Consider the following 17694-nt stretch of genomic DNA (forward strand, 5'->3'; position numbering starts at 1 on the left):
TGCCACAACTCTAAGGCTTAATGGAACCATTAAACGTGTTACTGACTTGCCAGCCCAGTTAGTAATGGAACAAGATTTACTAGCTAGGAGAGAAGGTTCAGATGTGAACCTTGTGCTGCAAGAAGAAGCAAATGCAGCTCACTATTGCAAGGAACAAGGAACTCATCAGTTTGGACCTGTCAAACCTTCCTTCAAAGGACCTGGCCAGCAACGTGCTCGCGGTAAGAAAGGACCTCCTGGATCATGCTATATCTATAGGAAGTTCGGCCACTTCAAAGCCAACTGTCCACAGGCGAAGAACAAGGGCGGTCCCAAACGCCCAGAACAAGGAGGATCCGGTAAGCGGGAGTTCATCGGCGTCATTGAGTGCAATGCTGCAACTACTGACGCTGGTGGCTGGTGGATTGATTCGGGAGCTCCCCGACATATTGCAAAGACGAAGGAAGGGATATGCGTCTTCAAGGAGCTGAAGAAGGGAGATCAAAGGATTTACATGGGGAACAATACCTACCTAGATGTTGAAGGTATTGGTTCATACAGATTGGATCTTGGGGACAGCATCATGGTTCTCAAGGAAGTGTTTTATGCATCTGGCATAAGACGTAATCTGATCTCCATCCCAGCCCTCCTGAAGAAAGGCCTTGAAGTTAGGTTTTACAATAATAGGGTCTCTATTGGGAAAGACAAGAAAGTGTTTGCTATGGGCAAGTTTGTACCCGAACATGATTTGTTCTGTCTTTCTGTTGTAAAACCTAAATTTTGCAATAAGAATTCTGATTTGCTTTATTCCTCGTGTTTTTTATCTGATTTTGATCTATGGCATATGAGACTAGTATACTTTTGTGTATCTTTTAAACAAAAAATCAGAAGCATTTGAATATTTTAAAAGATACAAGACAGAAGTAGAAAGAAAACTTGGAAGATATATTAAGGTGTTAAGAACTGATAGAGGTGGAGAATTCAATTCAAAGGAATTTGAAAACTATTGCATTCATTATGGCATTAAGAGACATACCACTATGCCTTACACGCCACAACAGAATGGTGTGGCTGAAAGGAAAAATAGAACATTGATGAATGCAGTGAGATGTATGTTGTCACATTCTGGTCTCTCTAAGGATTTTTGGGGAGAAGCAGTATTGACTGCGAATTATATTTTGAATAGGATTCCCACAAAATCAGTCGAGTCAACACCGTATGAGATTTGGAATTGACACAAACCTGAATTAAGTCACTTAAGAAAATGGGGTTGTGTTGCACATGTTCTCATTCCATATCAAGTTAGAGATAAGCTGGATCTCAAAACCTTAAAATGTAGATTTATAGGCTATTCTGAAAAGTCTAAAGGATATAGGTTCTTCCATGAAGAGAAAGGGGTTATTGAAAGTAGAGATGCTACTTTTCTAGAAAATCTAGAGGAAAGGGAACAAGTTCAAGAGGCAGTACCACCTCTGCTAGACTTAGATGATGTTCCTAACGATGACCTGGACATAGTGGATGAAGTAAATCATCCAATAATGGAAGATGAGCCCTTAAATGAGAATATGCCTATGGAAAATCAACCAGCTGAACCTGTCCAACCTGTTAGCCTTAGTGGTAATAAAAGACCCAGAACAACACCTGCATGGATGGATGATTATTATCTGTATTCATGTGAACCATCATGTTTCTCGATAGATATTGACATAGATGAACAAGTTGATCCCTTGAATTATGTGGATGCTATGAACACACATGAATCGGAACAATGGCTGGAAGCCATGAAAAGGGAGCTTGACTCAATAGAGAGAAACAATGTATGGGAGCTATGTGACTTACCAGAAGATAGGAAGTCCATAGGATGTAAATGGGTGTTAAAGAAGAAATATCGGGTTGATGGGTCTATTGATACATTTAAAGCCCGATTAGTAGCTAAAGGCTTTACTCAGAAGGCAGGTATAGATTATCAGGAGACTTATTCTCCGGTGGCTAAGTTTGCTTCTATCAGAATTATCTTAGCAATTGTTGCACATCTTGACTTGGAACTTTTCCAAATGGATGTCAAGACTGCATTCCTCAACAGAGAATTGAAGGAAGTAATATATATGAATCAACCTGAGGGATTTCAGGTTGAAGGACAGGAAAATAAAGTATATAAATTAAAGAAATCTTTATATGGTTTAAAACAATCAGCTAGACAGTGGTATCTCAAATTTCACAATACTGTTATCCAACTTGGTTTTGTTGCAAATAAATTGGATAACTGTGTATATGTCATGAAGAGTGACAGTAGTTTTACAATATTTTCCTTGTATGTGGATGATATTCTACTTGCTGGAAATGACATAGAAGTGCTGAACAGAACCAAGTCAGCACTTAGTAGTGAATTTGAGATGAAGGACATGGGAGATGCATCCTATGTTCTTGGTATACAGATCCTTAGGGATAGAAAGTCTAGAATGTTAAGTTTAAACCAAGAAAGGTATTTACATACAATACTTAGAAGGTTTGGGATGCAGAATTGTAACCCTGCGCCAACACCTTTGGTTATGGGAAAGCGGTTGTGTAAAGAACAATGTCCTGGAGAGGGGCAGAAACCGCTTAGTGTCCCGTATGCACAAGCTGTTGGAAGCTTGATGTATGCAATGTTGTGTACTAGACCAGACCTGGCATATCCGGTGAGTTTGGTTAGTAGATATCAAAGTAATCCTGGTCCAGCACATTGGGAGGCTGTTAAGAGGATTTTGAAGTACCTGAAAGGTACTGTGCACCATAAGTTAGTTTATCAAGCAGATTCGCTTGAGGTTCTTGGTTACTCTGATGCTGATTTCGGAGGAGACAAAGATGACGGGAAGTCCACTTCTGGACATTTGTTCATTTTTGGTGGTGCAGCTGTTTCTTGGGGTAGTAAGAAACAGGGATGTGTGGCAAGATACACACAAGAAGCTGAGTACATAGCATGTAGTATGGCCACTACTCATGCAGTCTGGATACGACGGTTCCTAAAGGACTTGGATCTCAATTTGGTGGATGGACCAATTGAGATATACTGTGATAATCAAGCAGCCATCAGCTTGATCAAAAGTGGTGCAAATAGTTCTAAAGAAAAACATATTGAGATACAATATCATTTGGAAAAGGAAGAAGTCTGTGTGACTTATATTCCTACTAGTGATATGATTGCTGATCCCTTGACGAAGGGTATCCCAGCAGGTACATTCATCAAACATGTTAGTTTGATGGGACTTAGAAATGTCTAAGTCAAGGAAACTTTCATGAAAAATGAAAGGAGACGATCATGGATAATGGTTGTACTCGGTTTATTCACGTAGAGTGAAAAATGTATATATATCTCATGGATAGTGGGAATATGAAATTACATCTTGAGTCACATCTCACGGATAGTGGGAGTGTATGCTCAGAAAGTATTTGGCCATTTCGGCCAAGTGGGAGATGTAAGTGGGTTTTGGCCTCATGGGCCAAATTGTTACCCGACCGTTAAAATGTGATCTGGTTGTTAGGGAATATCTCATATTCTGTGGGATATTCTCTAATCAAGATCTAGCGTTACGGAGAACGGGGGATAGCGGAGGAAAATGAGGCGGTAATTTGGGGACGGAGGGGGGATGGAACGCCTATAAATAGAGGGGGGATAGCGGAGGAAAATGAGGCGGTAATTTGGGGACGGAGGGGGGATGGAACGCCTATAAATAGAGTGGAGTTCCTCTCCTCTGATCATCAACAAATCTCCATTCCGAAGTCCCCAAAACAATCTCAGCGATCTTTCCCCACACCTAGGCTCTTGAAATTTACTAGATTTGATATGATGCAGTGTTAGATCTGTAATAAACTAGTTAGAGCCTTCAATATCTAGCGGATCATCTGCTCAGTGATTTTTTTTTGACATTAGAAAAGATAAATCTTTGTTGCTAGCCTGGGGTTTATGTATTAGTACTAGGTGAAATTTGCTTGCAGTCAAGTTTTCTTATTCCTCATAATATTAGTGGGATAATATTAATGATAGATATGATGCCGTGGTTTTTTAATTTTATTTTTTATTAATTATTAATGATATATGGGTCAGGTCTGATCACCCCTTTAATAAACGGGTCAGTTCGCATTGACCCGTTTATTAAACATGTCAGGTCGGGTTACATTTATACGGGTCGGATTAACTATCAGCCGACCCGACCCGTTTGCCGAAGCCCTAGAGAAATCTCACTTAAAGACCCTAGCGGCCGCTGCATCTCACAAGCTGTCAGTGAAAGAGCAGAAGCAAGGGAACGATTGAAGGAAGGAGACGATGGTTTCGCTGAAGCTCCAGAAGAGGCTCGCCTCGAGCGTCCTCAAGTGTGGAAAGGGAAAAGTTTGGCTCGATCCTAATGAAGTAAACGAGATCTCCATGGCCAATTCAAGTAAGATCCTCTTCTTCATCCAGATTAGGGTTAGGGTTTCGCATAGAGTTTATGATTTATTTGGTTTACTTGATTTCAAGTACATGCACAGTTGACGTGATATGATTATGCAGCGGATAAATTTCTATTATTATATAGCTTTTCCTACTTGCTTTGAATTTCACCTGGCAATTTGAATTGGGGTATATCTGTCAGGTGCAGGACCTGAAGTTGGTACAGGAACTGATAACCTGGACACAAGCAATGGGCAGGAGCTGGAGCTTTGAAGATAAGGACTGATATGCAAACTGTTAAGGGCTGTTTGGCAAATGATACAAACTATCAGGGGCTGTAATAAAATGTGGTTAAACTGTTACAAGTCAGTTAGAGTTTTCTGTTTTCTTTTTCTGGTTGTTCTGTTGGTGCACGTGCACAGTCTTGCACGAGCTTTGAGCATTGAGCTTTGAGGGGTATTGTATAAATGGAGTTTGTAAGAGAATGAAGATCATGATGAATGAAATTAGAATTGTTCTCTTCTCTCAGTTCTCATTCCCTGTCTCAATTCTCTCTTACTCTCTGTATCTCAATTCTCTCTCTCACTTCCTGTCTACAACTTCTCTTCAATTTCTTCTTAGAATTTCCCTCTTTGTAGCAGTTCAACCTCAGCCATGGCCAGCAACGGAGCCAAGATAATCAGCAGAGGATTGAGATCCTCACAATTGGTATTGTGAGGATCTCAATCCTCTGCTGATTATCTTGGCTCCGTTGCTGGCCATGGCTGAGGTTGAACTGCTACAAAGAGGGAAATTCTAAGAAGAAATTGAAGAGAAGTTGTAGACAGGAAGTGAGAGAGAGAATTGAGATACAGAGAGTAAGAGAGAATTGAGACAGGGAATGAGAACTGAGAGAAGAGAACAATTCTAATTTCATTCATCATGATCTTCATTCTCTTACAAACTCCATTTATACAATACCCCTCAAAGCTCAATGCTCAAAGCTCGTGCAAGACTGTGCACGTGCACCAACAGAACAACCAGAAAAAGAAAACAGAAAACTCTAACTGACTTGTAACAGTTTAACCACATTTTATTACAGCCCCTGATAGTTTGTATCCTTTGCCAAACAGCCCTTAACAGTTTGCATATCAGTCCTTATCTTCAAAGCTCCAGCTCCTGCCCATTGCTTGTGTCCAGGTTATCAGTTCCTGTACCAACTTCAGGTCCTGCACCTGACAAATACCCTCCCCTTAAATTTGACCTTGTCTCAAGGTCAAAGGTAGGAAAGTGTTTAACAAGTTCACAGGAAGGTCTCTCAGTTGAAGCTAATGAAATGCGCTGCTTCCATTTGACGAGAATTTGAGATGTCAAGCGATTCTCTTTGACAACCGACCTCCTGTCCGGAATTTGCTCATTTTGCGCTAATGTATGCGCAAGCATATGAGCTTGTTCTGCTGCTGATGAATATGTTTTTGATGGCAAAGAAGGGCTTGGGCAACTAGCATCTTCATCTACCTTGCCCTTCAATCCGGAGAGAGACTCATCAGAGGAACTTAGCTGCCGCTTGTCACAATTGTCATAATCGATGTCATCTCCACCTTCCTCTCCATTGCACTTTTTCAGCAAAGGCTCTTCTTTCGCTTTAGGAGACCTAAAACTTAATTTCCTCTTTCTCCATGGAAGGATACTCCTCTTTGAAGACAACACAGTCTGCTCCTGAACAGATGATGTCATATCCTCGGCATGGGAACATGCCACATCTGACTTGCGATGACTATAGTACACCCAATCCTCATACTCTCCATTTATTCTCATATCAGAGTAAAATGAACCACCAACATAGCTTGCAGTAGCCAAAGTACCATAATTAAAGGACCTCCTGATGCTAGAATTCTCCTTACCCTCTTCTAGTTCTCCTTCAAGATCATCATCAAGGAAGTCAGTGTCAAATGGGTAAGGGTAATCTGCATCCTCGCTCCTAGCAGAACATCTTCCTTCACTACTTTCATCCTCACGACAAGTCTTCTTAGCCTTTCTAGTCGACACAAAGTCTGTAAGAATTTTCACTTTCCGTAATCCAGCCTTAAGAGCAGAAAGCTCATTTTTCTCTGAAGGAAGAGCATCTCCAGAGGAAGGTGACAAAGGAGCTGGCACTATAGGTCTTTGCACTATCTCGAACGATTCCTGGCTTGTTCTCAACTCCAACAGGCTGAGAGCCAAAATAAGTGATAGATGAGACTCAGAATTAACACCCGGCAGCAACAATGGAAGATTTATCTCAACCTCCTCTTGAGCAGTACAAGCAAATTCTGCAAGGTTGAGAGAAGCCATTCCGATGACAGATGTCTTATTCTTGGATCCTTGTTTCAAGCCCTAAACCCGGAGCTCCACCAACCTTTTGTTGGGAAAGATTGAGAAATCCCAGGATAGTTTCCCCAACTAAATGAGACAAAATGACACCAAAGATTTTTAGCGTGGAAAACCCTCCAAAAAGAGGTAAAAACCACGGGACCCGTAGGCCACTTAAAAACTTCCACTATAATAATGGGATTACACACTTCACCCTTAGGTGGATCTCTCACAAAATTGGCTAACAACACAACTTCTATTTGTGGATAATAACTTCACAAATAGGCTCTCTATTTTTCTCTCTCAGATTAACTCTGCTTCTGAGGCTCTCACTTGTTTTCTTCTTGGTTTTTGGGATGATAAAACTGAATGACGGATCTTCAATTTATAGAGGAGATCAACCTCCTCTCTCCTCAAATTTCGCCATGAGTTGCGTTGATCATTCAATGCATTTCCATTTTTGTCAAGCGCAGGTCCCACACATGAAGACAAATCCTTTGCTTTCGGCAGCCGACTTTGCCAATTTTTCTTCTTTGCTTCCTTGCACCAACAGAACAACCAGAAAAAGAAAACAGAAAACTCTAACTGACTTGTAACAGTTTAACCACATTTTATTACAGCCCCTGATAGTTTGTATCCTTTGCCAAACAGCCCTTAACAGTTTGCATATCAGTCCTTATCTTCAAAGCTCCAGCTCCTGCCCATTGCTTGTGTCCAGGTTATCAGTTCCTGTACCAACTTCAGGTCCTGCACCTGACAAATACCCTCCCCTTAAATTTGACCTTGTCTCAAGGTCAAAGGTAGGAAAGTGTTTAACAAGTTCACAGGAAGGTCTCTCAGTTGAAGCTAATGAAATGCGCTGCTTCCATTTGACGAGAATTTGAGATGTCAAGCGATTCTCTTTGACAACCGACCTCCTGTCCGGAATTTGCTCATTTTGCGCTAATGTATGCGCAAGCATATGAGCTTGTTCTGCTGCTGATGAATATGTTTTTGATGGCAAAGAAGGGCTTGGGCAACTAGCATCTTCATCTACCTTGCCCTTCAATCCGGAGAGAGACTCATCAGAGGAACTTAGCTGCCGCTTGTCACAATTGTCATAATCGATGTCATCTCCACCTTCCTCTCCATTGCACTTTTTCAGCAAAGGCTCTTCTTTCGCTTTAGGAGACCTAAAACTTAATTTCCTCTTTCTCCATGGAAGGATACTCCTCTTTGAAGACAACACAGTCTGCTCCTGAACAGATGATGTCATATCCTCGGCATGGGAACATGCCACATCTGACTTGCGATGACTATAGTACACCCAATCCTCATACTCTCCATTTATTCTCATATCAGAGTAAAATGAACCACCAACATAGTTTGCAGTAGCCAAAGTACCATAACTAAAGGACTTCCTGATGCTAGAATTCTCCTTATCCTCTTCTAGTTCTCCTTCAAGATCATCATCAAGGAAGTCAGTGTCAAATGGGTAAGGGTAATCTGCATCCTCGCTCCTAGCAGAACATCTTCCTTCACTACTTTCATCCTCACGACAAGTCTTCTTAGCCTTTCTAGTCGACACAAAGTCTGTAAGAATTTTCACTTTCCGTAATCCAGCCTTAAGAGCAGAAAGCTCATTTTTCTCTGAAGGAAGAGCATCTCCAGAGGAAGGTGACAAAGGAGCTGGCACTATAGGTCTTTGCACTATCTCGAACGATTCCTGGCTTGTTCTCAACTCCAACAGGCTGAGAGCCAAAATAAGTGATAGATGAGACTCAGAATTAACACCCGGCAGCAACAATGGAAGATTTATCTCAACCTCCTCTTGAGCAGTACAAGCAAATTCTGCAAGGTTGAGAGAAGCCATTCCGATGACAGATGTCTTATTCTTGGATCCTTGTTCCAAGCCCTTCTTCTTGGCAGGAACCTGAGGTGATTCAACAAGAGGATTTGAGCTAGCATCAGCGTATGCCACAAGACCACCAACCTTTTGTTGGGAAAGATTGAGAAATCCCAGGATAGTTTCCCCAACTAAATGAGACAAAATGACACCAAAGATTTTTAGCGTGGAAAACCCTCCAAAAAGAGGTAAAAACCACGGGACCCGTAGGCCACTTAAAAACTTCCACTATAATAATGGGATTACACACTTCACCCTTAGGTGGATCTCTCACAAAATTGGCTAACAACACAACTTCTATTTGTGGATAATAACTTCACAAATAGGCTCTCTATTTTTCTCTCTCAGATTAACTCTGCTTCTGAGGCTCTCACTTGTTTTCTTCTTGGTTTTTGGGATGATAAAACTGAATGACGGATCTTCAATTTATAGAGGAGATCAACCTCCTCTCTCCTCAAATTTCGCCATGAGTTGCGTTGATCATTCAATGCATTTCCATTTTTGTCAAGCGCAGGTCCCACACATGAAGACAAATCCTTTGCTTTCGGCAGCCGACTTTGCCAATTTTTCTTCTTTGCTTCCTTTTTGGTTGTTGGCCCATGTGACCTTCTAATTTGCTGGCCCACGTGTCACAGGAGGTGAACCAACAAATCTCCCCCTTCACCTCATGTGTGACAGGGGTCCTCCACACCAGCAATCTCTCTGCAGATAGCAAGCTTTTCTCTAGGCAGAGTCTTCGTCATCATATCTGCCCCATTGTCATTGGTGTGAATCTTCTCAACTTGCAGCAATTTATTTTCCAACACATCACGAATCCAATGATACCTCACGTCGATGTGTTTGGACCTTGAGTGGAAGGTCGAGTTTTTGCTGAGATGAATTGCGCTTTGACTGTCGCAGTAGAGAATATAATTTTCCTGGTTCTGACCTAACTCTTGTAGGAACTTTTTCATCCACAGGATCTCCTTGCAACCTTCAGTGATTGCGATGTACTCTGCTTCTGTGGTGCTTAAGGCAATACACTTTTGTAATCGTGATTGCCATGAGACAGCTCCCCCTGCAAATGTTATTAGGTACCCGGATATAGACTTTCTCGTATCCACGTCTCCTGCCATATCTGAATCTGTATATCCTTCTAATACAGGTTTATTATTACCAAAACATAAACAATGACTGGAAGTACCTTTGAGATACCTGAGTATCCATTTGACAGCTGTCCAATGTTCTTTTCCAGGATTTGATAGGAATCGGCTCACAACGCCCACAGCATGAGCAATGTCTGGTCTGGTGCATACCATAGCGTACATAAGACTGCCAACCGTCGATGCATAAGGCACTTTGCTTATCTCTGACTTCTCCTCCTTGCTTGAAGGACACTGACTCGCATTGAGCTTGAAGTGGCTTGCCAGTGGAGAACTGACAGGTTTAGCTTTGCTCATGTTGAACCTTTCAAGAACTTTTCCAACATACCGTTCTTGAGATAGCCAGATTCTTCGATTCTGCCTGTTGCGAGTAATCGTCATGCCAAGAATTTGCTTAGCAGGTCCTAAGTCCTTCATTGCAAAGGACTTGCTCAACTCTTTCTTCAACTTGTTAATTTTGCCGAAGTCTTGACCTACAATTAACATGTCATCAACATAAAGCAAAAGAATGATAAAATCACCATCAGAGAATTTCTTAATGAAGATGCAGTGGTCAGCCGTCGTTCGGTTGTACTCATTTTTCTCCATGAATGAGTCGAACTTTTTGTACCACTGCCTAGGTGCCTGTTTCAGACCGTACAAACTCTTCTTCAGTTTGCATACCATCTTCTCCTTCCCTTTGACTTGGTAACCTTCGGGCTGCTCCATGTAAATTTCCTCATCAAGGTCACCATGTAAGAATGCGGTTTTTACGTCAAGTTGTTCAACTTCTAGATTCAGACTAGCTGCCAAGCCAAGAACAACTCGGATTGAAGACATTTTGACCACCGGTGAAAATATTTCATCAAAGTCAACGCCCTTCTTCTGCTCGAATCCTTTCACAACCAGTCTTGCTTTGTAACGTGGTTGTGAGCTGCCTTCTTCACTTTTGATCCTGTACACCCACTTGTTCTTGAGAGCTTTCCTTCCCTGTGGTAATTTCACCAAGTCAAATGTGTGATTCTCATGTAGAGATTTTATTTCATCCTGCATGGCTTTTAACCACTCAGTCTTGTGCTGGTCAGTGATAGCTTCGCCATAGCTCTCCGGTTCTCCCCCGTCAGTGAGCATCATATACTCGTTAGGAGAATATCTACGAGTTGATTGTCGCTCTCTAGTGGATCTCCTTAGCTGTGCTTCTGGTTGGACTTGTTCAGGAGCTTGCTCTGGTTCTGGACTGCGAGCTGGTGGAACATCATTAGTATCTGGTGTAGCTCCCCCTTCATCAGAATTTGTTGGTGGAGAGACTGGTTCCAGATTCACTGGAAGTTCATCTGATTGTGGCTTCTCTGGTTTCTCAAAATCTTCGAGCGTCTGTTCTTCAAGAAACACCACGTCTCTGCTTCTGACAATCCTTTTGTTAATAGGATCCCAGAATCTGTAGCCGAACTCTTCATGGGAATATCCCAAAAAGATACATTGCTTAGCTTTTCCATCCAGCTTGGACCTCTCGTCTTTTGGAATGTGAACAAATGCCCTGCAGCCAAATACTTTCAAGTGTTTGTAAGAAACATCTTTCCCCGTCCAGACTTTTTCTGGTACGTCATAGTTCAGTGGAACTGATGGAGAAAGGTTGATTAAATCGACTGCTGTCCTCATTGCCTCCCCCCAAAAGGAGTTTGGTAATTTTGCATTTGAGAGCATACATCTGATTCTTTCGCAAATGGTCCTGTTCATCCTTTCTGCTACACCGTTGTGTTGAGGTGTCTTTGGTACTGATTTTTCCAACCTGATGCCGAAACTTCTGCAGTACTTCTCGAATGGTCCGCAATACTCACCACCATTGTCTGCACGTACACACTTCAAACGTCTGCCAGTTTCTCTTTCAACTTTTACATGAAATTCCTTAAAGATTTCCTGCACTTGATCTTTAGTTTTCAAAGCAAAGGCCCACACTTTTCTAGAGTGGTCATCAATAAAGGTCACAAAATAAGAAGCACCTCCTAGTGACTTATGACTCATTGTGCAGACATCTGTGTGTATTAAATCTAGAATATTTGCTTTTCTAGATGGTGGGGAACTACGAAATGCAACTCTGTGTTGTTTTCCCATAATACAATCAACACAAGTACGCAAGGGTGTACCTTTCATTCCTGGCAAGAGCTCCTTCTTGGAAAGAATTCTGAGACCCTTTTCACTCATGTGGCCGAGCCGTTTATGCCATAACTCGGTGGGAACTTCTTTCCGGGTGGTATTTACTTCTCCTCTACACAACTTGGCTTCTGTGTGATAAAGTGTTGTATCTTTCTTGCCTTTGGCTACTACCAGGTTGCCTTTGGTAAGCTTCCATTTTCCTTCACCAAAATAATTACTGTAGCCATCGTCATCAAGCATTCCGGTGGAGATCAAATTGAGGCGGATATCAGGAACATGCCTCACGTCTTTCAAAAGTAACCTGCATCCAAGGTTAGTTTCTAAATAAATCTTACCGATACCGATAATTTTGGATGCGTTATCATTTCCCATCCTCACTTGTCCGAAATCACCTTGAGTGTAGGTTGAGAAGAAATCCCGCCGTGAGGTGACATGGTAGGAAGCACCTGAGTCCACTACCCATGTGGAATCTTGACATGCAAGATTGACATAATCAGCATCTCGAACAATGACAACTTCTTCGGTGACAGTTGCAGTGTCATTTGTTCGGGTTTCTGATTCTTGATTTCTGGATTTTTCTGCCTTTAACTTTCGACATTCTCGAATGAAATGTCCTGGCTTGCCGCAATGATGACACTTCTTGTCATGCCTCGATCTGGACTTCGACCGTCCTCTTTGTTGATTTTGGTTACGGGGATTTTTGCTTCTTCCTCTCCATTCTTGCTTGCCTTGTCTTTCTGTAACAAGCGCTTCATTTTCAGGAGCATATCCATCTTCTTTTCGTCGAGACTCTTCGTTCAGCATTCTGTCTTTTACCATGTCCATGGTAAGCTGTCCGTCAGGAGCGGAGTTACTAACTGACACAACTAGAGTGTCCCAGCTTTTTGGTAGAGAACTCAGCATCAACAGTGCTTGTAACTCGTCGTCTACGGTCATCTTCATAGAGTTGAGCTGATCTACGATGCCTTGGAACTCGCTCATGTGTTCCGATACGCTGCCCCCGTCTTTGTACTTCAAATTGACTAATCGTCGCATCGGATTAGCTTTATTCTGTGCGGTTGTCCTTGCATACATTTTCTCCAATTTTTGCCAAAGAACATGAGCATCGTGTTCATTAGCAAAATTTTGAAAAATGCTTTTGTCGATCCATTGCCTGATTTGAGCAGCACACTTTCGATTTAGCACGACCCAGTCAGCATCGGATGTGGCCTCCGAGGTGCTAGTTGTTTTGTCGCCCGTTGTAGTCACTGCTTTCTCCTTTGGCATTACAATTGGCTTCCAGAGATCTTTAATGTACAAAAGATCCTCCATCTTCGGCTTCCAAATTGCATAATTAAATGCAGTCAATTTGATCATATTGCCAGTGTTGGTGTTCTCCTCCATTTGAATTTGCTAGCCAACTGGTTTTGCCAAGCTTGAATAGTACCCGTGAACAGTACCGTGAATAGTGCTCCGGCAATGAATAGTGTTCCGCGATGAACAGTGACCGGCGATGAACAGTGTCCGGCGATGAATAGTACTCCGGAATGAATAGTGACGTATGTATGAATAGTCACCGTATATACGTATATACCAGTGTGGTATATGATCTCCTTCTCTTGCCTCCTGAGCCTGCCTTGCTCTGATACCACTTTGTTGGGAAAGATTGAGAAATCCCAGGATAGTTTCCCCAACTAAATGAGACAAAATGACACCAAAGATTTTTAGCGTGGAAAACCCTCCAAAAAGAGGTAAAAACCACGGGACCCGTAGGCCACTTAAAAACTTCCACTATAATAATGGGATTACACACTTCACCCTTAGGTGGATCTCTCACAAAATTGGCTAACAACACAACTTCTATTTGTGGATAATAACTTCACAAATAGGCTCTCTATTTTTCTCTCTCAGATTAACTCTGCTTCTGAGGCTCTCACTTGTTTTCTTCTTGGTTTTTGGGATGATAAAACTGAATGACGGATCTTCAATTTATAGAGGAGATCAACCTCCTCTCTCCTCAAATTTCGCCATGAGTTGCGTTGATCATTCAATGCATTTCCATTTTTGTCAAGCGCAGGTCCCACACATGAAGACAAATCCTTTGCTTTCGGCAGCCGACTTTGCCAATTTTTCTTCTTTGCTTCCTTTTTGGTTGTTGGCCCATGTGACCTTCTAATTTGCTGGCCCACGTGTCACAGGAGGTGAACCAACACCTTTTCCTCGAGCTCGGCCCTCGAGATTCCCTCAGGAGGCACCGCTGAAATAACCTGGGCCTTTGGCGATCCGTTCAAGGCATTCGACTTTGTCTTCTTAAAAAACTTCTTCTTCTTGCTTGAGATTGGCCATGGCCGATTCTTGAGCTTTGGCTTTCTCTTGTTTGAGGATGGCCATGATGGTTTCTTGAGTTTTGGCTTCCTTCTTATTTGAGGATGGCCAGTTGTTGAGGTTTGGCGAGATTCTTGTTTGAGGGGAGAGTTGGGTTGTTGAGAAAAACTCTTAGCAGTGACCACAATGCTTTCCTTAGGATTTGAGCTTATGGGTTTCAAGAACATGGAGCTCTGAGGTAGCTGAAACACTTGATAGCTTCCTTCTTTGTCATGTGACGACACAGACAATGATGATGATGATGACGATGATGGAGAGGAAGAGGTACTTGATGAAGAATGTGCTCTATTTTTCTTCAGTTCCTCTGCTTTAGGCTTTAAACTTGCTTTCATCTGTTTTGGCTCAATGACGTGCAAGGTTTTCTCCTTCGCTTTCTCATTAGTGTCTTCCAGTTTGCCAACTTTTGCTCCTGACCTTGATATTTCCCTGTCCTCTCTTGACTCTGAGCTCAAGATCCGACGATCATCCCTTGGCCCCGAGCCCAAGATTTCTTGGCCAAGATTCTTGGAACCTCTATGGATTCTTTTGGTAACCTGCTCCTTGCCGAGATCATTGAGGTAAGAAAATTGTATGGCTAGTCGACAACAACCATCATAAATGCAGCGCCCTTGTAGAGAATTCATTGCTTCGACCGCATTTTGTTGTGATTGGAATTGGATAAGAGCTTGAAAGCCAACTGTGACGATCTTCTCTACAAACCCATATGGAGAAAACACTTGATGCAACACTTCCTTCGTTATAGGATAGATCATTGTGTGAATGGTGACGAAGAGGACTCGATTGGGTGGAGAATCCTGATCTGCACTCTCCTGAAGAACTTTGGATGGCTCTGACATCTTGTCGAGTGATGGGCTTGGATTCTTGGAGCTCCTGGAGTTCTTGATTTCTTGAACAAAAATCTGAAATTGAGAAGAAAACTCATCCATGGCTGCCCTCAATTGATGTTGGGATTGACCAAGCTCGAAGAAGGATCGATCATGCTCTGATACCAATTGTGAGGATCTCAATCCTCTGCTGATTATCTTGGCTCCGTTGCTGGCCATGGCTGAGGTTGAACTGCTACAAAGAGGGAAATTCTAAGAAGAAATTGAAGAGAAGTTGTAGACAGGAAGTGAGAGAGAGAATTGAGATACAGAGAGTAAGAGAGAATTGAGACAGGGAATGAGAACTGAGAGAAGAGAACAATTCTAATTTCATTCATCATGATCTTCATTCTCTTACAAACTCCATTTATACAATACCCCTCAAAGCTCAATGCTCAAAGCTCGTGCAAGACTGTGCACGTGCACCAACAGAACAACCAGAAAAAGAAAACAGAAAACTCTAACTGACTTGTAACAGTTTAACCACATTTTATTACAGCCCCTGATAGTTTGTATCCTTTGCCAAACAGCCCTTAACAGTTTGCATATCAGTCCTTATCTTCAAAGCTCCAGCTCCTGCCCATTGCTTGTGTCCAGGTTATCAGTTCCTGTACCAACTTCAGGTCCTGCACCTGACAATATCAATTTGTTCTTTGAACTTCACCTGGAAATTTAAATTGGAATATATCAATTTGTACACAAGATTTTGAATTCTTTCCAAGACAAAGTGATCCTAATTATGAATGAAATAGACCTTTCGTTTCAATAATTGGTTAGCAACAAGTTATTTGAGAATGATACCTGGATTTACACTTTGGGCTATGTTTGGGTTGTGAGCTTGTTTTATTTCGGGGTTAACTTAACTCATGATAATCCTGTGATATAATAATCCAAGAGACTGCAGTGAGTTAAATTTTTAAGGGTTAACTTAACTCATGATAATCCTGTGATATAATAATCCAAGAGACTGCAGTGAGTTAAATTTTTAATAATATCTTTGGTTTAGTTTGTCATTAACAATATAATAATCCAAGAGACTGCAGTGAGTTAAATTTTTAATAATATCTTTGGTTTAGTTTGTCATTAACATTTTCAATATGTATGTATGTTTGGGAATTTGTCACTATAAGGTGGTATATGACTAGGACATAACAGCAAATATCCACAATTCCCATCTGCCTATCTGTAATAACCCAAATATTAGTGCCTTAAAAACTTGATTAATAAATTTTTTAAAGACAGATTAAAGAACTAATTAGGGGTAATTTCGGGATTTCACCCTAACTCTTATTTAGTTGCCACGTTAATGATTTTGTGGCTAAATTTCATTCGTTTGTTTGGCCGGCACCTCTTAACGGGAGAATAAAAACAGGGAATCTTAACAGGAGAATAAAAACAGAGAAAAACAGAGAAAATCAAAGAAAAATCACAGAAAAAAAAAATACAACACAGAGAAATATCACCTCACCTTCTTCAACCCAAACCTCTGAGAACCCAAATTAAAATTGTGAAAAGAAATAAAAGAAGAAGAAGAGGAAGAAGACAGTGAGAGGAAAACAGAGGATTTCATCTAATATCCAAGTAAACAAAGGTATAAACCCTTCCCTTTTGTTGATTTCTTGTTTTAGAAGAGTAAAATTGTTATGAATATGAAATAAAAGAATCTAGGGTTTCAAAAGGAATTTTATTATGTATTTAGGAATACATGAAACAAATTAGAAAAATAAAAGAAAAGAAAGGAGATAACTAACCCTAGATCCGGCAAGGTCTCGTCGTCGGCCGTTCGTGGTTGTCGTCGGCTGTTCTTGGTCACCGACGGGTTCATCGTCGCCATCCTGCAGCCATGGCGAGACAGGGAGAGGAAGGAGGAGAGAAAGAGAAAGAAAGAGAGAGAGGGGAGAAGAAAACCGGAAAAAAAAAGAAAAAGGAAAAAAAAAAGAGAGAAGCAGCAGCAGCAGAAAGGAACGAAGAAAGGAGAATGAGGAAGATGATCAGTTGGGTAATATTAAAGGAATGAATTTTACAAAAAGACCCTTAGTTATTTTGACCTTGCTTATAAAGCCCTCTTGAGTGGAGAATAGAGTTTTGTGACCTAAAAAATTCATTCTAAGTCCCTAGAAGCCACAAAAATTTTGTAAGTAACCCTAACAGAGAAAGCTAAAATCATATATGAATAGAGTAATTACATATAAACCCCTGTCTTATCATAAATTGCTAGAAAGTCCAAAAGCTAGTATATGAGAGTTATAAAATTTGATAAATTGCTAAAATTAACAATAAACTCATATATACTGTAGAATTTAATCCTTATTGATTATATTTGAATTTATTAGACTCTAGATTATGAATTGATTTACCTATAATATATGTTTGTTCTGAATTAATAATTAGTCATATATCTTACATTATAGGTTCTGGTTGATATTCGGGAGACTAATATTTTGAGAAAGTCGTGACCACTAGAGGTGAGTTCATTTCTCACTAGTATTTTATAATATGAAATTGCATGAGTTTTATATCTGATTTATCTTGTGATAAAAGTAAATAAATAAATAATATGTCTTTTCATGTATATAAAGATTTGACCTA

General features: G+C 41.0%; 2 protein-coding genes across 2 annotated transcripts; both read right to left on the reverse strand.

The window, feature by feature from the left end:
* On the reverse strand, positions 5531-7386 carry LOC109847100. Its single transcript, XM_020416345.1, has 3 exons — positions 7363-7386; positions 7052-7258; positions 5531-6742 (listed from the first exon to the last, which is right to left on the reverse strand). Exons 1-3 carry the CDS (start codon positions 7384-7386, stop codon positions 5531-5533), a joined length of 1443 nt encoding a protein of 480 aa, XP_020271934.1.
* LOC109847101 lies at positions 7401-9071 on the reverse strand. Its single transcript, XM_020416346.1, has 2 exons — positions 9047-9071; positions 7401-8734 (listed from the first exon to the last, which is right to left on the reverse strand). The coding sequence occupies exons 1-2, from the start codon at positions 9069-9071 to the stop codon at positions 7401-7403; spliced, it is 1359 nt and encodes a 452-aa protein (XP_020271935.1).

The sequence above is a fragment of the Asparagus officinalis genome, chromosome 7 (genome assembly GCF_001876935.1).
Source record: "Asparagus officinalis chromosome 7, Aspof.V1, whole genome shotgun sequence".
NCBI classification, from domain to species: domain Eukaryota; kingdom Viridiplantae; phylum Streptophyta; class Magnoliopsida; order Asparagales; family Asparagaceae; genus Asparagus; species Asparagus officinalis.

Excerpts from the sequence above, each read along its gene's own strand:
- LOC109847100 (XM_020416345.1), bottom strand. The coding sequence starts at position 7,386 with ATGCAAACTGTTAAGGGCTGTTTG. Across the intron at positions 7,259-7,362 it reads AAACTGTTAAGGGCTGTTTG|GAAGCAAAGAAGAAAAATTG; the intron begins GCAAAGGATACA and ends TGTTGGTGCAAG. Across the intron at positions 6,743-7,051 it reads AAAAACCAAGAAGAAAACAA|GGCTTGAAACAAGGATCCAA; the intron begins GTGAGAGCCTCA and ends CTCCGGGTTTAG.
- LOC109847101 (XM_020416346.1), bottom strand. The coding sequence starts at position 9,071 with ATGGCGAAATTTGAGGAGAGAGGAG. Across the intron at positions 8,735-9,046 it reads GAAATTTGAGGAGAGAGGAG|TTGGGGAAACTATCCTGGGA; the intron begins GTTGATCTCCTC and ends TGTCTCATTTAG.